The sequence below is a fragment of the Psittacula echo genome (assembly GCF_963264785.1).
Source record: "Psittacula echo genome assembly, chromosome: 1".
Taxonomy (NCBI): Eukaryota; Metazoa; Chordata; class Aves; order Psittaciformes; family Psittacidae; genus Psittacula; species Psittacula echo.
The window spans coordinates 30,497,054-30,515,040 of record NC_137735.1 but is presented as its reverse complement, the minus strand read 5'-3'; the positions used below and the strand labels follow the sequence as shown (position 1 = coordinate 30,515,040).

At 36.4% G+C, this 17,987-nt stretch overlaps 1 protein-coding gene across 2 annotated transcripts in view; it reads right to left on the bottom strand.

The window, feature by feature from the left end:
- Nucleotides 1-17,987, bottom strand: part of EXOC1 (exocyst complex component 1) — a 40,517-nt gene that overhangs the window by 6,755 nt on the left and 15,775 nt on the right. The window contains exons 4-13 of one of the 2 annotated variants that reach the window (XM_080631035.1): nt 16,146-16,305; nt 14,304-14,491; nt 13,127-13,354; nt 12,757-12,889; nt 12,455-12,564; nt 11,881-11,934; nt 8,506-8,655; nt 7,013-7,118; nt 2,784-2,947; nt 175-285 (exon numbers count right to left, since the gene is read on the bottom strand). In XM_080631035.1, the coding sequence (XP_080487161.1) occupies nt 175-285; nt 2,784-2,947; nt 7,013-7,118; nt 8,506-8,655; nt 11,881-11,934; nt 12,455-12,564; nt 12,757-12,889; nt 13,127-13,354; nt 14,304-14,491; nt 16,146-16,305 (1,404 nt within the window). The remainder of the gene's footprint in view (nt 1-174; nt 286-2,783; nt 2,948-7,012; nt 7,119-8,505; nt 8,656-11,880; nt 11,935-12,454; nt 12,565-12,756; nt 12,890-13,126; nt 13,355-14,303; nt 14,492-16,145; nt 16,306-17,987) is intronic. The other variant, XM_080631036.1, reaches the window with a different exon arrangement.

Below are 17,987 nucleotides of genomic sequence, written 5' to 3'. Positions count from 1 at the left end.
ATTTTGTACTGGTCAGCCAAAAATAAAAGATTCTGCCAGCTAATGGAGAAAAACAAATTACTGATCACCTGGATCACGTAACTGCCAGATAAATTCAGGAGTTATCTTTTAAACAGGTCTTTTATGTGGCCTGATGGATTATTCTGCCACCAAAGTAAAAAATAAGAGTCATACCGTTGCTGTTCCTGAGATGCTCTGATGTTGCTGTAGTTTGAAAAATTTACTAATGAAGTCCTGTTCTGCCAAACACAGAGGCTCTAGTTCACTTAATACTTGCTCAAAAATCTAAAGAAAGACAAATATTTTATCAACACATCAAATAATATGAACAGTTAGTAATACTAATTTTAACTGTTTGTTGCCTAAGACTTTATACTTTCTATCTTCAGTAAGCATTAGAAGACTGATTTCTACTTAACAGAAATGGAAACAGTTTGTACTGGTATCTGCATCTTCAACATAGTCCCATCTCATCCATATAACACTGGGAAGAAAAGAACAATCTATGTTTTTCCACAACTGGAAGTTTTCTAGCCACAGCCTGAGGAAGGACTTCTGTACTATAATGAAAACATTCACATTTTACTAGTAAATCACAGGTTCTGCCACCCTCTTTTCTGCCTGGGTTGCAGAGAGGTAGAAGACAAAATACAAAGCCTCAGGGAAGAAAAACAGGTAAACTGTGTATGTAATAAGATAACTGCTCAGTAAAAAAATTTTCCATGTTTCCCGCATGACATCCTTGTCTCTAAATTGAAGAGACATCAGTTTGATGGATGGACCACTTGGTGGATAAAGAACTGGCTGGATGGCCGCATGCAAAGAGTTGTGGTCAATGGCTCAACATCCGGCTGGAGACCAGTATCGAGTGGTGTCCTTCAGGGATCTGTGTTGGGACCGGTCTTGTTCAACACCTTTATCAGCGACATGGACAGTGGGATTGAGTGCACCCTCAGCAAGTTTGCCGATGACACCAAGCTGTGTGGTTCGGTTGATACGCCGGAGGGAAGGGATGCCATCCAGAGGGACCTCGACACGCTTGTGAGGTGGGCTGATGCCAACCTTATGAAGTTTAACCATGACAAGTGCAAGGTCCTACACCCAATTGGAGCAATCCCAGGCACAGCTACAGGTTGGGCAGAGAAGAGATTCAGAGCAGCCCTGCAGAGAAGGACTTGGGGGTGCTGGTCAATGAGAAACTGAACATGAGCCGGCAGTGTGCACTCGCAGCCCAGAAAGTCAACTGTATCCTGGGCTGCATCAAAAGGAGCGTGACCAGCAGGTCGAAGGAGGTGATCGTGCCCCTCTACTCTGCTCTTGTGAGACCTCACTTGGAGTATTGTGTGCAGTTCTGGTGTCCTCAACATAAAAAGGACACAGAACTGTTGGAACAAGTCCAAAGGAGGACCACGCGGATGATCAGGGGACTGGAGCACATCCCGTATGAAGACAGGCTGAGAAAGTTGGGGCTGTTCAGCCTGGAGAAGAGAAGGCTGCGTGGAGACCTCATAGCAGCCTTCCAGTATCTGAAGGGGGCCTACAAGGATGCTGGAGAGGGACTCTTCATTAGTGACTGTAGTGGTAGGACAAGAGGTAATGGGTTAAAACTTAAACAGGGGAAGTTTAGATTGGATATAAGGAAAAAGTTCTTTACTGTAAGGGTGGTGAGGCACTGGAATGGGTTGTGAATGCTCCATCCCTGGTGGTGTTCAAGGCCAGACTGGACAAAGCCTTGGGTGACATAGTTTAGTGTGAGGTGTCCCTGCCCATGGCAGGGGGGTTGGAACTAGATGATCTTAAGGTCCTTTCCAACCCTAACTGTTCTATAATTCTATGATTCTATATCTGTGCTACAGAAACCAACAGCAAGTTTTGCACTGAAATAGAGGCATTCATCACAACTTTTAGATTAAAATGAAACACTATTTTGGCAATAATTCATTAAAATAATTGAAGTTTATTAATATGAACTACTGAAATTGTAAGTCAGGTGTTAGACATGCTTCTAATCTGTCATCTTTACATAACACAGAATTAACTCCACACGTATTTAGAGTCATGTGTTCTCTATGGGTGTGAGATAAAAGTAAGAAGTTGAAAAAATCAGCACTATACCTGTACTTGTATAAAGTTGTTTTCAAAAAAGCTATCATTTGAATTCTGGACAAGTTGCTGCTATAGATGTGTAATAGCTTAACAGTTAATATTGTTTCATACAATATTTCGTCCCAGAAAAAGACTGAGCAAGGGGCCATGCTCAAGTCTTGGCTAAAAGAAGCTTATGCTTTCTTATCTTTCACTTTTGCTAATATATTGGCAAAATGCAGTGGAACACATGAACATCTGTATTGAGAAAAACAAAATCAGTTGGAGAATCCATCAGTTCAATTCCTATTTGCTTAAAAATGTGTATTTGGCCTAAAATTACTAGACCGTATTGTACACTTTAAAGATCACATGCAGCATATAAAATACTTGGAATCTTATAATGACAGAATAATACTCTGGTCTACATATTTCTTAGAAACTGCCTTTTTTAGGTGCGTGGTGCATACAGAATTCAAAGTCTGCATGTTTTAAAATTTAAACACTACAGGTTTTTATTCAAGGATAGGCAAGATGCTTCTGTCTTGGTGAAATGCCTAGCTCCTACATTGCGCAAACTAGGATAAAAGAACAGAAATGGTGTGTATTGGCACCATGCACCAGGCAACGAGCCTGCATATGGACCAACACTTCTAATACAAAACCTGACAGAAATTCTATGCAACATTTTGACTTACCTTGTCAAATTTTGTTCTATCAGCCACATCAAGGTCAGAGGCAGACATGTTTCCCATGTCCAACAGTGAGGATGACTGAGACCTACGGTTTCCCGAACTCTGAACAGAGAGTTTATTTAGACTGGAAGTAGACCCAGTCAATTTTCCAGAACTTCCATGAAGACCTGTGGAATAGACACTATGAAGGAGGGAAGCAAAGGCAGGATAAAACATTCAAGAACAGTTCCATTACAGAATGCAGGAGATCAAGAGTTGCTAGTAGTCCTACGTTAAAATCAAACAACTCCATTTTTGTCTAAGCTGCAAATGCTTTTGCCATAAACACATTATTTTCTCCTTACAAGGTAAGTGAAATACCTCAGCAAATTTCAAACTACCATGTAGCTACATAAGTTCTCATTGTAAAGTATGGAAAAAGGTATAAAAGGAACAAAGCATTGAAATCCAGGAACACTGGGATAAATATTCTCCTTGAGAACTTGAAAGCAAAGACCAGTTATGATCTTTGTGAATGTACTTTGGGCAAAGGCTGCCACAAGCAGAAGAATTAATTCACAGGATTGAAAACATTAAAGAGCTTTATATACACAGAGACACTTTTTGTTCTTTCTGCTGTTAATATCTTTTTGTCTACATGGCTTGCTCCAGCTATTTTGCTGGACCTACAATCCTATAGTAACCCTATTGTTAATGTTCTCCCCTCCTTTTGATCATGATTAACATACAGATACTTATTCCTGATATTTTGGGGCTTTCTCCTAGGTGAGAAGCATTTTTTTTTTCCAAATTTTTCAGAAGTGTTGGAACAGAATGGAGAAATCTAGTAACAAGACCAAGAAATCATCAATATTTTGACCCTCATGTAAACTATTCACATCTCAACCATAAAGAAACTTAAAAGCAACCCTTTCATTTAACTGCTATGTTGGCATCTGGTCTAGGTACACAAGACAAAGTCTATAGATCAATAAAAGTTGTTACCTCAACCTATTGGAAGAGTTAGAAAACTAGGACAAGCTCTTAGGCACAGACATATTTTGTATCAACCAGTGGCATGGGGAAACCAAAAGTTGTTGCCTTAACCTGCGAACCTCCTCAACTTCTACAATGGGCCATTTTAGCCGTGCTTCATTTTTGCTTTTCAAAAACAGTGATTCTGCTAATGCTTATTTCATTCTGAATGGAGTGCTTCAGTGTTAGGTAGATTTTCCACAATGCAGCACTACATCTTTACATTGACATCCATGCATTGACAATACCAACTAATGCAACTAGTTATACTCACTCTCAGTTTCCTGTTTGACAGCACTTTCTTTTCGAGGCAGTGTAGCTGGGATGGATTAGGTTGCAAGCATCAAAGACAAAGACAAGTTAAAATGCAGTTTGCACAAACCATGCACAAGATGCAAGTTAAGCTCTAACTGGAAAGAAACATGCAGAGAACTATAAGCAGCAAGTAACTACATTGCAAACACATTTAGTTGGAGAGGTACTATTCTAGAAATTCAGTGTCTAAGCTACATGGAAAACAAAGTAAGTTTCTAGGTATTAAACTTTGCTTTGTCTTACATAGTATGTTCAAAGAACATTTTTGGTAACGTGTTCAAGTCCTCCCAAATTGAGAAGTCCATTAAATTAAGGCTCTGTTTGTCAGAGTTAATATTGCAAAAGACTCAGTTTCCAAAAAACCTATCATCCTATCGATAACAGACATGAAATTAAGATGTACTTATGTAATTTTGTACTGAGTCAGAGATATTTGCCACCTCTTCAATTTAAAAAACACGCACCAATACTGCAAAATCATTTGTATTGACAGTAAGGCTGGCTAACCCTTTCTGTGGTTCGCAAATCAGGATGTTTACATAGAGAATACATCTTTTGTATTCATAATGCACCAAAAACTGATGACTGCAAATTTGGAGAGGATGAAAACAATAAATACATAGGAAAAAAATTTACAAGGTGGTTATTATTTTTCCTGGTTTTCGCAGAATAAAACAGTTTCCTCAAGTGGACTTCAATGTGAAATTTAGGGTAAATGGGCATTTGCAGTAAATAGAGAATCCCTTACCAGTAAAAGCCATTTGCATACATACACTAAAAGCAGTATGTGGTATTAAGAAGATACTGATGAAGATGGATGCTACAAGCTGCCCAAAATGGAGCAGGCAAGCAGAACCTACTGTCATAGAATGAGTAAATACTTCCAAATGCCACAAACATGTCTTAAATACCAGATGTTCTCAAGTAGGCAACACTACTGAGAGTTACGATGTCCAACTGCAAAAAATTGCAGCCTGTTTTTTTGATCTTGGAGTTTTTGGCGGTTTTTGAATAAGAAGGTTTAGGACTGATCTATTTGGCGTATGCACCTGTCATGCATTGGTCCCACTTCTTCATCATCCTCGATTTCCAAATATATGGGACTATATTAGAGAATGTGAAGAACTGCAAGCAAAGATCAGGCCCTGGACAATCGGGGGAACCACAGTGGTTTTCAAGAAACCACAGCATATAAAAATACGACAGTAGTAGTACTCTTTCCCACATTGATTTTTATGGTATTTAAGTATCAAAGTCTTGGCTTCATCAGAAAGGAAGAGAAAAAAAAAAAACAAACTACTTAAGACAAGTGTGAATGCTCACGACCCAGATTTTTTTTTTGCCATAAAAATGCAGACAAAGAACCTTGCAGTAGCACAGAATGCCAGAATTCTCCCAGCATTGCCTCTGCGTTTAGGGCATTCAAATAGCAGTGCTATTCCCAAAGCACAAAAAAAAGGCAAGAACACACACCAACACAGCTTGGAAACAGGTTATCTTTAGTGTCTGTGTACAACTGGAGCATTATGCATCTACACTATTCCTTAAATAAGTTTACTATTAAGAAGTGATGTATTTTGAATTAATGAACAACTAGTAATAGTACAGCCACTATCTTCAACATAGAAGCCTTTGAAATTACACATCATTATAAGCGGTTACAAAATAGCTACATTTGCACAAATACACAACAGAAGCCTTCTCAAGGTGCAGCTCTTATGCTGGTGCACTGAAGGACCTCTTTCTCCAAAATGCCTGATCACTCCCTAACATTTACAGAACTTAGGAAATTGCTACAAAAACTGTTTCCTCACAAATGCAGATCACAAAGAAGTGCCAAGATAAAGTGTTTAAACTGTTTTAGAAATTAATTTCTATTAGGATAAAGTGGGTTTTTTTCCCTGCAGTAAGACAGCTTTTCAAGATTCATGAATTTATCTGTTCTGACAATGGTACATTATGGCACCACTTGCTGTCCAACAGCTTGCTAAGATATCTTTCCAGCTTCCCCTCCCTCAGTCAAGCCTCACCACTCTCCTGCTTTCTTCCTTTTATTTCTTTTTTTCTGTTCTTTACCATCAAATTCCAAAGCTTAAGTTCAGGACCCAAAATAGTCTTGGCAGAACTCACTAGTTAAAGCTGTACATCATTTCTGAATTTAGAATTTGGAAACTGGTAAACTGTGGCAAATACATACATTTTAAGCATGCTTTGAAACCGAGCAGTGTAAAATACAGAATAGCCAATATATAAATGCACCTGTAACATTGTTGCTTTCTAAGTATTTAAATTAATTTTTTTAAAGCTTCATTACCATTCTTACACTAGACTATTTAATCCTAGCTGGAATCCATACTCACTTAAACAGAAAGACCTACAAGTTAACGAAGTATGAAATCTGGTCTCAGACTATAGGCAATTCCCACTGAAAATACACTGAAATAGACAGGTTTCCTTAGGCAGAATTAGTATTAAAACTAGTTTCTTCAAAATACATTCGAAACTTATTAAAAGCAAAAATGACAGCAGAAACAACACACACATGTGCTGCTCAACCTTGCTTGAATTACAGAAGTTGATTTTTCATATCTGTTCTACTAATAAAGGGAGATAGTTCAAGTAATAAAATATGGCTGGTAGTTTGTTAAAAAGTGAGTGTAGACTTGAAAATCTGACAAATATCATATTTTATCCTTCTGCCTTGACCAGTGTCACGGATTTCAGTTGTGCTACTTCTGCCTTGTGGAAGTCAGAAGTTTACCAATCGTATTTTTCATCCAACTTCTTCTACCTTACCAAAAGTAAACAATTTTACACCACTATAAAATCAGCTGTAGGTACTGTAGTGAGTATTTCGTTAGCAAATAGTAAGATTCAAAGATACGTGCCCCCTGGAAGCTTACCAAACTTTTTTCCTTCTCTGGTTGTGCCTGTCATCTTGATCTTGGCAACTTCAAAGAAATCTTTTATTTCCCTTTCATACAGTCGTGATAAATAATCCATATAATTCTTAAGAGAAAAATGTAAACCAGTCAACAGGTATACATATTGACTTTGTTATCTTACAGCTAAATAGTTCTTAGAAATCAGCAAGTATATAAGTTCTACTAAAAACAAAGTAGCATACACAGAAATATATTCATGATATTTAAGCAGGTTATATTCATTCTCCTAGTGAGTTCGCTGAACAACAGAAACTACTACTTCTCCTCCATAAGGAAAGATAAGCAATGTGATACATGAGAGTAGGATTACTAGTAGCAGAGCATCATAGAGTTCAAGGGTAGAACAGATAAAATTCAGCACCATTCTCTGTAGCCTCTTTTACCAGACTCTTACAATGGTCAAAAAAGGCAAACAGGATGCCAGTCCTACACATCTTCCTGAGTACATGACTCTTTATTATTGTTCTCAGAAAGAAAACAAAAGAGCAGAAAACTTTGGGAGGCATAAGCTCTGTGTGCCTACTTACTATAGGATTCAGTCAATCTCAATTTGTTTGCAACACTGCCAAAAATAAGCTCAAATTTTAGAACGGCAACTAACTGAAATAAGTTTGAAAATTATCTGGTTTGTTTATAGATTTTTAGATCAAAAGTTACAGAGATATTTTTTACTCAAAGATCACCCAAGAATATTTTTCCTGTGTTCTCCAAACTTTTGTACTTAGCACACATAATTCATAAATATTTAATTCCCTTAATTTTTTATTACAAAGGTAACAAAGACATCAGTCATTCATTATTTGCCTTACACTGAAGGCAGAAGAACAACTACTTCAAAGCCATTTTAAGAGTTTAATTTAAATCTTCTCTGGCTAAGTTTTAAGAATGACAGTACTTTAATAAAAAAAGATTACTTGGTCTGTAAGGACTAACTTTCCCTTGGCTTCTATCTAAACATTTTCTACACTTCTGCAGTAATTTTTTCACTCCATGTCCATTTTGAACAAGATAGTTAAAAGTTACACACAAAGCTAAAGTGTTTCTATTTCATCTATTTACAAAAGACCTCTGAAGCTTTTGATATTTCCAAGTGAAATGAAGGTCTATTGAAACAAATACGTTACACAGGCAATAAATACATCAAGATGAAATAGCGCAATTGCTTTTCTTACTAGACTGTAAAATGGCAAACTTGTTTTACATTAATATTTGTATCTTATGAGACTTCAGAACAGAGACACAGAAACTTGAAGGAAAAGAAATACAGGATGCAACAAATACAAAAAAAAAAAAAAAAAGTGAAGTTTCCTATTCCAAAGAGGATGAAGAAAAGAGAAGCATTGAATTAAATTTAGTATAAGGGAATATTAAAGGACACATACGCATGGACAATACTCTCAAAAAGAGTATATTACATACATTCTCTAGCATCATTTGAGCAGTTCACATACCTTTGTTAGCCCTTCATATTTTCCATAATCTGTGTTCTTAAGCCACTCCATCAGTTTAGCATATCGAAGTAAATCTCTGTGAAATGGGTGGTGATTGGGTAGTGTCAATTCAACAGAGTGCTGGGCAAGAGTAGAACTCTGATCGTGACCCTTGATAAAAGAAAGTATTAAAGTAAGTCTGGAAGCACTATATAGATCTACTAGAAGTTTCCTGAAAAACTTAATATGAAGGCAGCATCTCAGTCAAACTGAGGAGCATTAAGATACCCTGCATAGAAACAAAGTCTAGAGATGCAAATTGGAATGAGACCTAATATAATATGAAATCTGAGATATTACAGCTGTTGTAGGTAACTGCATCTCAGTAAGCTTGTTCAGTGTAAAGCTCTTGTTGTTTATCATTTTGCACTAAATGCAAAGTACACCTGAGTGAAGGTATAATGACAAGTGTTTGGTTGTTTCTGAAAAATTCTAAGAGATTATGATGCTATTTTTCTGAGAAAAAAATCTTAAAGATGTTCCCATAAAACATAAGACATTTCAAGTCTCCAGTAATCAGTGCATGGCCTAGGTGCTAATGATAAGCTTTTTGCTACACCTCTGTCTGCCCCAAGTCAACCTACTTTAGCCCACTTTGGCCAAGCCTTGGTCAAGTCTTAAAAACATCAGTTCACACACATTGTCTCTCCCTCCCCACAAATGTAAGCACACATACGCTTTCAGTGAACATTTACTGAACAGTTTACCACATGCAGCATAAACCAATCCATTTAACAGCAAGCTACTAATTTCACACTCCTTATGTTTTCTGGCTCCTGAAAAACACACTATTCCGTAAGTGAAGATCACACCATATTGGTTGAACAACACGATTTAGCTTTTTTAAGCTTTTGCTTGCTTGAAATCACAAGTTTCCTGGGCAATTCCAGAAGCAAGCGAGATAACACCACAGCTCAGCCATGTAGCAGAACACACAACCATTAGCCCAGGGTTAGCGAAGGGAAGGAAGTGACTAATTTCAAAATGGATATAATATTTTCTGTAAAGCCTTTTTTACTGGGCTTGTAATAAATACAGCAACAGAACTCCATCTTAAATATAGTCTGTGCTGTGGCAGCACAGTAAGATTGTCCTAATTAGTTTCCAATTCCTGTAGTATAACATGCAGGTGGTTTATACAGGTCAGGACAGAGGAAGCATTCCTGGGCAGTTCCGTCTTGGATATGAAAAGGTGGCTGAATATAAGCTACACAGTTTAAAAACTGCCTTTGCATGTCTAAGTTGTAACAGAAACCAGATTGCATAGCAGAGTCAAAATTAAGCAGTGTTGGCTCACCCTTCTCTATTGTATTAGGTACTAATCAGTCTTTGATTAAAAAAGCCCTGAAAGTGTCCAAAATACATTCAGATTATATATATATATAATATATATATATTTGTGAAAGACTAACATGCAAACATGTGCTTCTGTGCAAACATGCCAGCTTCTGAATAAAGCTCTGAATTCTACTTTGTAGAATCACGGAATGGTTTGGGTTGGAAGGGACCTTAAAGATTATCCAGTGCATGCACTCTTCATAAAGCTAGACGACAAATCCCCTCCAAAGGTAAGTATCTCTTTCCAAGCCAGCTTTTCCACAGGACTAACCATTCTGGTTACCCTAAATTATGTCCTGTTCAAGTCTGCTCCAAAATATTGTGGAGCTTCAAGGTGTTCCTTCACCATCTAATTAGCAAGCTTCCTCTCACTACACATGCATTTATACGATCTGTTACTAAATGATACTGCAAGTTTATTATTAAAGTATTTCATAGTTTCAAAGCTTCAGGCTATTTTGCATTTCAAAGGCGGAAAGCCCAGAGTTGCCTTTGAATTCAAGGCTGAACCTGGTTGTTAAAACACGAACAAAAACAACACAATAAACAACCAACCAACCATAATAAATTGTTAAAGTTATAGACACACAGTAAGGTTAATCAAATATTATTAGGACACCATAAAGACAAGTACATTAATTGTTAGTAACAGTTACTGCTAACTGTTTTTAAAACTGCAGTGAACAGCAATCCAAAGTTGCATTTCTGTTTATAACTTTAAGATTTATTCTCATTTTTATGTAAAGGAGATGAAGCACCTTAGTATCTTACAACAGCATTGAGTTTGTTTGCTTTTAAGAGAAAGAACAATTTCATACTTTCAAGATAATGTATTTTGGCCAAAATGCCAATGCAACTTTGGTTTTCCATCTAATGAGTTCCAAATCAGAATATGTCTTGCTTGTATTAGCAGCTGCTTAGACATCATCATGTTTCTGTTTGCCATTTTAAATTAGAAATCAGAAAAAATAAAGCAGATAAAGATGTGCTTTAATTTAAAGAAATATTCTAAACAAATAATACAACTGTTCAGATGTTAATGCACTCTAGTTAGACTTTTCAAAAACATGGACAAAAATCTGTTATGCCTCCAACACTTGAATCTGTACCTCCAAATGAATAACACAGACTTCTCTTATAACAAGCAGAACTGCTTTGCAGAGGCTAATCTCTTGCAGCTAATGAACTCTTCCTGCTTAACCTTACAGTGAGGTCACATATTTTATCTGCTCTATTTTATCTGATCTATTGAACAATACCTCACAGCTAACAGCACACCAAAATTTTCAGAGTGAGTTTATATGAAAGACAATGTGAGACCACTGTTAGTACCAGAATTTAAAAATAAACAAATTTTAAAATTGCAAATTTGCAATAGATTCTCTGAAAACTCTCCTTAGAAGTATTTCATCACATACACATAGTATTACATAGTAATAATCATCATCTTTTACCATTTTTAAAAACCCTCAGAACAGAACATCAGCAAAGGCATTCTGTTGAACAGCTACTTTCATATGCAAGACAAATATTCATGTGATCTCAAATGCAATTTTCTATGCAATTATCCACTGTGACTCTACTCCATTTTCTGCACACAGACTAATACATGAAAACTAAAACTTCTAAAACTTTGATTGTGTTAATATGTATAAAAATAAAATTATTTTTATTTATAAATATTACAATTTCACGCAATTGCAATATCTGTGCAGTTGTTCACAATTACAATTTCCTGAAAATATTTTTCCTCCATACATTTCAATCTGTCTCTTAGCAATTTCTGGAGATCATATCAGAGGAACATTAGGTCACAAACAGATAAACAAAGCTTGAGGGCCAATAAAAATAATGGAAGTGAGAAGGGGCATAAGTCTGATGCTCTGCAATCAGAAAGGACAAATTTCTTTTTGTAAAGCCAAAGATGCAGCTGCTAGTTAGGTAAGTCAAGCTCATAACATTAGTTAGAAAAGCTTGTAACAAACCCAATGTACTCACTGGAACTGAAACAGAGTGGGACCTGTTACAGAGTTGAAGAAAGTTCTGAGCAAACTAATTGGAGATAAAGAGATACAGAAATTAAAAAACTGATGCTAAAAAAGACTTTAGGAAACAAGTCTCAGGACAGTGATTTCTGAATATTTCAAGATAATTCTCAAAAATCAAGGTTTAGACATTTTACTTTTTATGTTTGCTGAGATTTTTCTATAGCCCTTGAAGTTCAGACAGCAAGAACTCCAACATTCTCAGCCTCTGACACCCTTAAAAAAATTCAGTGCTTTTCTTCTCAATTAATAAGCTTAAAAATTAAAATAAATCCTTATATATCACATGATGTATTTAATTCAGACAGCAAATCCCCTAAAAAGAGGTGCCTTTTTTTTTTTTCAAATGTAAGAGACTTCTGCAGGCAACTATAGCTTGGCATGCTTAGTAATATCTCTGCCTGAAGTGCTTCTAGCAGTCCATTCATTTACTGGGTATATTATAGAACATGCCCAATTTTAGGTGGATTGTTTTTCTTCTCAGGAAAAGTTGGTGACTGAAAATGTTAAATAGTAAGGAGTAATACCTGCTGGACAAATACGCTGTTCAAATGACTGGCAAGTCTCCGTGCAAATTGCTCACGCAAATCACTAAACCGCTGCTGTTGCTGTTTCACTGCGTGAAGCATATCATGTCCTAAAAACAAAAAAGAACTTCACAGAGTACAAAATACGGAGAAATATATTGTATATGGGAGCCAAAAGGACCAGAGGTCACTGTTCTCTCAATCTACAGAAACAAAACCTGAAACTAGTTGCACAGGCACATATGATAAAGGCACTACCATAGTACGTTTTTAGTATTAGACTAGTCTAACAAAAACATTACCTGGACGAAGAGCTACATTCATACACTGTAGAAGGGCATCTGCTGCATTAGTGCAGGCCTCAATGCCTCGAGAAGATGTCAGATCTCCCTCCTGAAGGGCCTTTATATGACCTTTAGCCAAATCCATGTGATTCTACAAAATAATAGATAGTACTGTCCATAAGCAGGTTAGCTTGCTATGCTGCTGAGCCAAGAATGATAAATGATTCCATCACTATAAAAACTTACTGAAGTTTGTGCAGTAATAAAACAGAAAAGTAAACTCAACATTTTAAATGAACCTCAAATGCAGTTGCTAAAGAGGGTAGTGACCTAAAAGAATTATGTACCTCATATGAACAGCCACAGTAAATGCAACAAAAATGCTTACCACTAAGAACTCTATCTCTGACAGTAGTTTCACATTATTTGTGTTGCTGAGATGAATTAGGTGGTTGCTTTCTGAAATCTGATCCATTTGCTCTTTTACACTCTGAAGCATTTCTTCATAACTGCTCAGCTTTAGCTCAATTTGGTCAACTTCCTTTAGAGCTTCATCCAGCAACTTCATCAAGATATTCACCTGCTTCTCCGAGGCCATAATTGACTGGATATTTGCCTGTACAGAAAATTAAGCCACAACATTTTAAGAGACATTTTTATATCTCAAATGCATTCTGAGATCTCCTTCTGTCTCTATTACTTTCAAACACTCTCCAAAACTCTCAATGAGACAAAACAGTATAAGCTTGTAGTACTTCTCGGTGTTACTAAACATAGCAGTTCCTTAGTCTATGACACTTCTTTATTCCATTAAGATAGAAACCCCAAAATTACTCAGTTCCTAGAACTGAAGTATTTATCTACACAAAAATAAAAACCAAACAGTAATCTCTAATACACTGGAACATTTTTTTGTTCTAGAGAAGGACCTTAGGTGACAAGGTCACATTTTCTGTTGCAAGATGACCTATCTCCCTGATAACAGCCATTTTCAAAATACAAAAGAAACATACAACTTAACAATTTGAGGAGATTGTTAACTGTTCCCTCAAGACTGTATCCCCTGCGTCTCCTTAAGGTTTCCAATTGACCTCTAGACTGTTGGGTTGTTTAAAAAGCAAAGTAGCAAACAATATGGTACTGTTACAGACAGCTGAATATGACAATGTCATTACACTTTGTAGTGTTTCCTAATTACACTGAGAGCAATATTTTAGGCATAAGAGATCACATCCATTGACATGAACATCTGCTCTCTCCCTTCCTGCACCCTGCCTTTCAAGAAAGGTAATTCAAGAGGCATTTCAAAATGCGTCCCTTTTTTCTCTTATCAACTCTTCATTTGAAAGCCTGTGACTCCCCCCAGAAGGTCTGGAAGGTAAAGAGCAAAGTTGAAGATCTGTAACATCTGATAATAGACGGAATGTAGCTCTGCTTAGGAGCAGATATACATTTAAGTATGTGACAGCACGTGTTAGCTACCTTTTCAAAGAAAGCTACACAGTCAGTATCAATGAAACCGTTCAACATGCTACCACACTGAATGACAGAAAAAAAATGTTTACCCCATCTAGCACTTGTAGCTCTCTTGATAACTTCTCTGCAAAGGCTTCAGCATTAGAAATGGCATATTCACATCCTTCCATCATTATTTCAATATCCTGTTCCTCTCTGGCATTTAACTCCTGGTATTCATCCACAGCTTCTTCATCACCTCCTGCTACACTTTGATTCTCTCCACTTGGAACTGATTCTTATGTAGAGAACGGAAATAAAACACGCTATCAAGGGCAGAAAGTCACAAGCATTTTAAGAGTTAAGTACATACTTAAGTATGTTCAACTGCCTTTAAGTAAATGAATCCATTAAACAACTTTCCTAACAAGCAGCTGCCGCCCTTGTACACTTTTTTCAAGTCTCAGCCTTCCACAGGCTTCATTAATATTTCCAGAACTGGTTCCCAGCAGTGATGTTTTCTAAATTATGCAACACAGGCTAAATACAAATGGCCACCTTCCTTTATTGCACACACAGAGAAATTTCATCTCAGGTTATTCACCTCTCATGCTGGTAATCAACATCAGAATATATAACAGTGTTAGCTTGTTAGCAAATCAGTAGAAGTTAGATTCTCTTTTGGTAGATAGAACATAGGAAAACATACTAAAGTTAATGAAGAAATGTATCACTGAATAATGATAATAATATCTTAATGCTCAAGGTAAGTCTCACAGGAGGAAGATCAGTACTGAAGTGAAAATTAATAACAATGTTGTCATAAACTATGATTTCTTACAGCAGTGCTTACTTTATCCAACAAGCCATTTAAAGGCTCACAAACATTTACAGAACATTAATGCAGTCCAGCCAGAAAGTATTTAGGAAATTTGAAACACTTAATCTCTAACAATTTGATAAGCTATACAAAGCACTATGGGGAAAAAAAAAAAAAAAAAACAGGCATTTTATTTAAGAAAAATTGCTTACAAAGCAAAATAAAGGAAAAAGGTGTTACGCACCTTCTGCAACTTTAGGCAGTTCTGAAGAATTAAAAGGTATGGAAAAGCAGAGGAAAGGAAGCAGAGAATGTTAGCTAGACAAAGCATGAACAGTGGGTATATTTTTAAAGTGGCAGTAAGTTTGACTACTTTAATATTGCACAAACTTGAAAAGTTAGAGGTTGGTTAAAAACAAATTTCAGTAAACACCAAGATACAGGAATGCTCCCTGTTCTACAGTTCAAATTTAAGTTCTTCCGCACTAGCAAATCTAGTATTTAATATCAACAGTTTAACTGCTTCGGACAGACCCAGCATAAGATATGCTTACTCACTGGGTTTTACTAAAAAATTTTAACTACTAAAAGATAATGTAACTGCAAAAGTATTTAATACAGCAAGAGCAAACAAGATACAAAGCCTTCTCAGCAAATCTGTCACATAAACTGTAATAGGGTCCAGCAGAATTTAACACAGGCTTCACAGTTTATAAACTAGAAATCTCATATAAACCCTCATAGCTTTAGCATAGTACTTCATGCTAAGAAGTGTCACTTTTTAAAGTGCTTTTCTAATTCAGGAGAAAATGGGAACAAAAGTAGATTTGTTACACATTTAGACCCACCAGTTCTTGCAGGTAGATTTTATATTATTCAAGAAACAGAATAGCCTAGAAATACAATAAGCTTATCAATATTTAGAACTTCATTAATGAAGTGTTTTGTATCAGTCCTGTAACAGAAAATCCATTCTCTAGTCACCTTGTTTATCTGAAGACTCTGAAAATATACAAAATTAAAACTGAATAGGAAAAACATCAGGATTAGGATTTTTTTTTTTATGTGTATCTGCTTTACATTAATAATTATTAAATTTTATTAAACTTAATATACAGTTGTAGACATTTACCTTCCAAAAGCTGTGAACTAACATTAGTAAAGTCAATTTTCTTTCTAAGATATCTCTGATTGAGTTTCCAGATACATGAAATGAAGGTGTTCTTTTCCACTGTGCTGCTGGCAACCCATTTGTACACTTTGTCAAAATGCAAGTCAAATTCAGGACTCTCCTGCAAAAGATGGGATATGTTACAGGCTCAACAGTCAAATGATTCTCTGAGCAGCAGAGGTTGCTTACGTACTTAACTATTGAGATGACAGGATAAAAATGAAATTACACAGATGCCAACCTAATACACCACCTCTAGCAACCTGATGCACCTTAACGAAGATGCTAAAACATTGAAAGTAAAAAAAAAAACCAAAATCCATGCTATGAAGACAATGTTTTGTCAAGCCAGATAGGGCAAAAATAACACATAATACAGTGATCTGTAAATTTCAACAAATATTTGACAGTATTGTCTGCCCTGAAACACTGTCCTCAGAATGGCTAATGCCTTGAGTTAGCACTCTGAAACTGATAATGGAAGCTGGAATTACTGACAACATACACAACACAATTCAAGGAGACTTGAGGGGAATAAGCAAGAGAAAAAACAGGAGCACTTGATGTATTTTTATAGATATGATACTATTTGATAGCACTGAACAGGATAGAAAAGACCATTTGGTATTTTAACAGTAAAAATCTACTACAGAAGTATTTTCTACTAGATTTATTGCCTAATGAGAAAGTTACTTTGATAACAATTGAATAAAGTACTTTCTACAGCCGCTTGTGAATTCAGTATGGACTGTAACTGGTAAGTCTGTTTTAAAGATCACACTACAAGTATTTCAGGTTGGGCCTCCTTCTGATGAAAAATGTTATTGCCTCAGATACATGTCAAATTCTTATTTACAGAGTTTGTAAAAACTGCTATGGCTATTATCTATTTCTTACATTGTCACTACTATCAGTAGAAGCAGGCTGCACATGAAACTGCACATGATGAGAAATGTTTCCTGTGCAACACAATAAAAGCAGTTATGGTTTGTTCTTCTTTTCCCTGTAGCTTATATTGATAAACATAATTACAGCTGAACCCAGGACACATCCATTTCTAAACAAACAGTATCATTACATAACACTTGAGTTGTCTCATAACTAGTACAAGAAAGGCCTGTGTCAAGAGTTGCACAGCATCACCTTTGGAAATGAAAACACAATGCACTTATCAACTTTAATTCTGACATTTTTTTTAATATGAGAGATTTTTGAAAGGAAATTTCAAAGTTACTCATTAGAATGGTACACACATTACAGAATATTTCTGAAAACAATTACTGCATTCTGTCTTGCAAGAAAAAGCCCTAAAAGACAGTATAATTTTGAATGGAACCTCTGGGAACTGCAAGCTGTCCTGTTCCTGCTATGTAGATAATTAAAGAAGAAGAGTAATTGCTGATGGTGCACCTGGGTCTGGAGCAAGCCAGGGAATGTTTGGGTGCAAGGTCGGGCTGGGAAACAGCCTGGGAAGTGATTGTTTATAGAATGGAATCTATAGTGACTGAAAACAGTCCCTGTGACTGATGTGGCTTCTGTTTGGCTTCATAGCTCAGACCCATATCTCTATGCTATATATTACCATGCTGTAGCGAATGAAAAAGAACTGAACTAGAACTAGTTGTGAAAGCTCTGGGCATGCATGTGTGTGTGTTTAGCCTCTTTCTTAACAGAGCCGCAAATGGTGCCCCGTGTGTGATAACTAGACTGATAGACATCGCAGTGCCTGCACGATCCAACGGGGAATTTCTGGTACCTGTTAAAGGTTAGTAATAGCCACTGAACGGGGAATTACGGGATTGC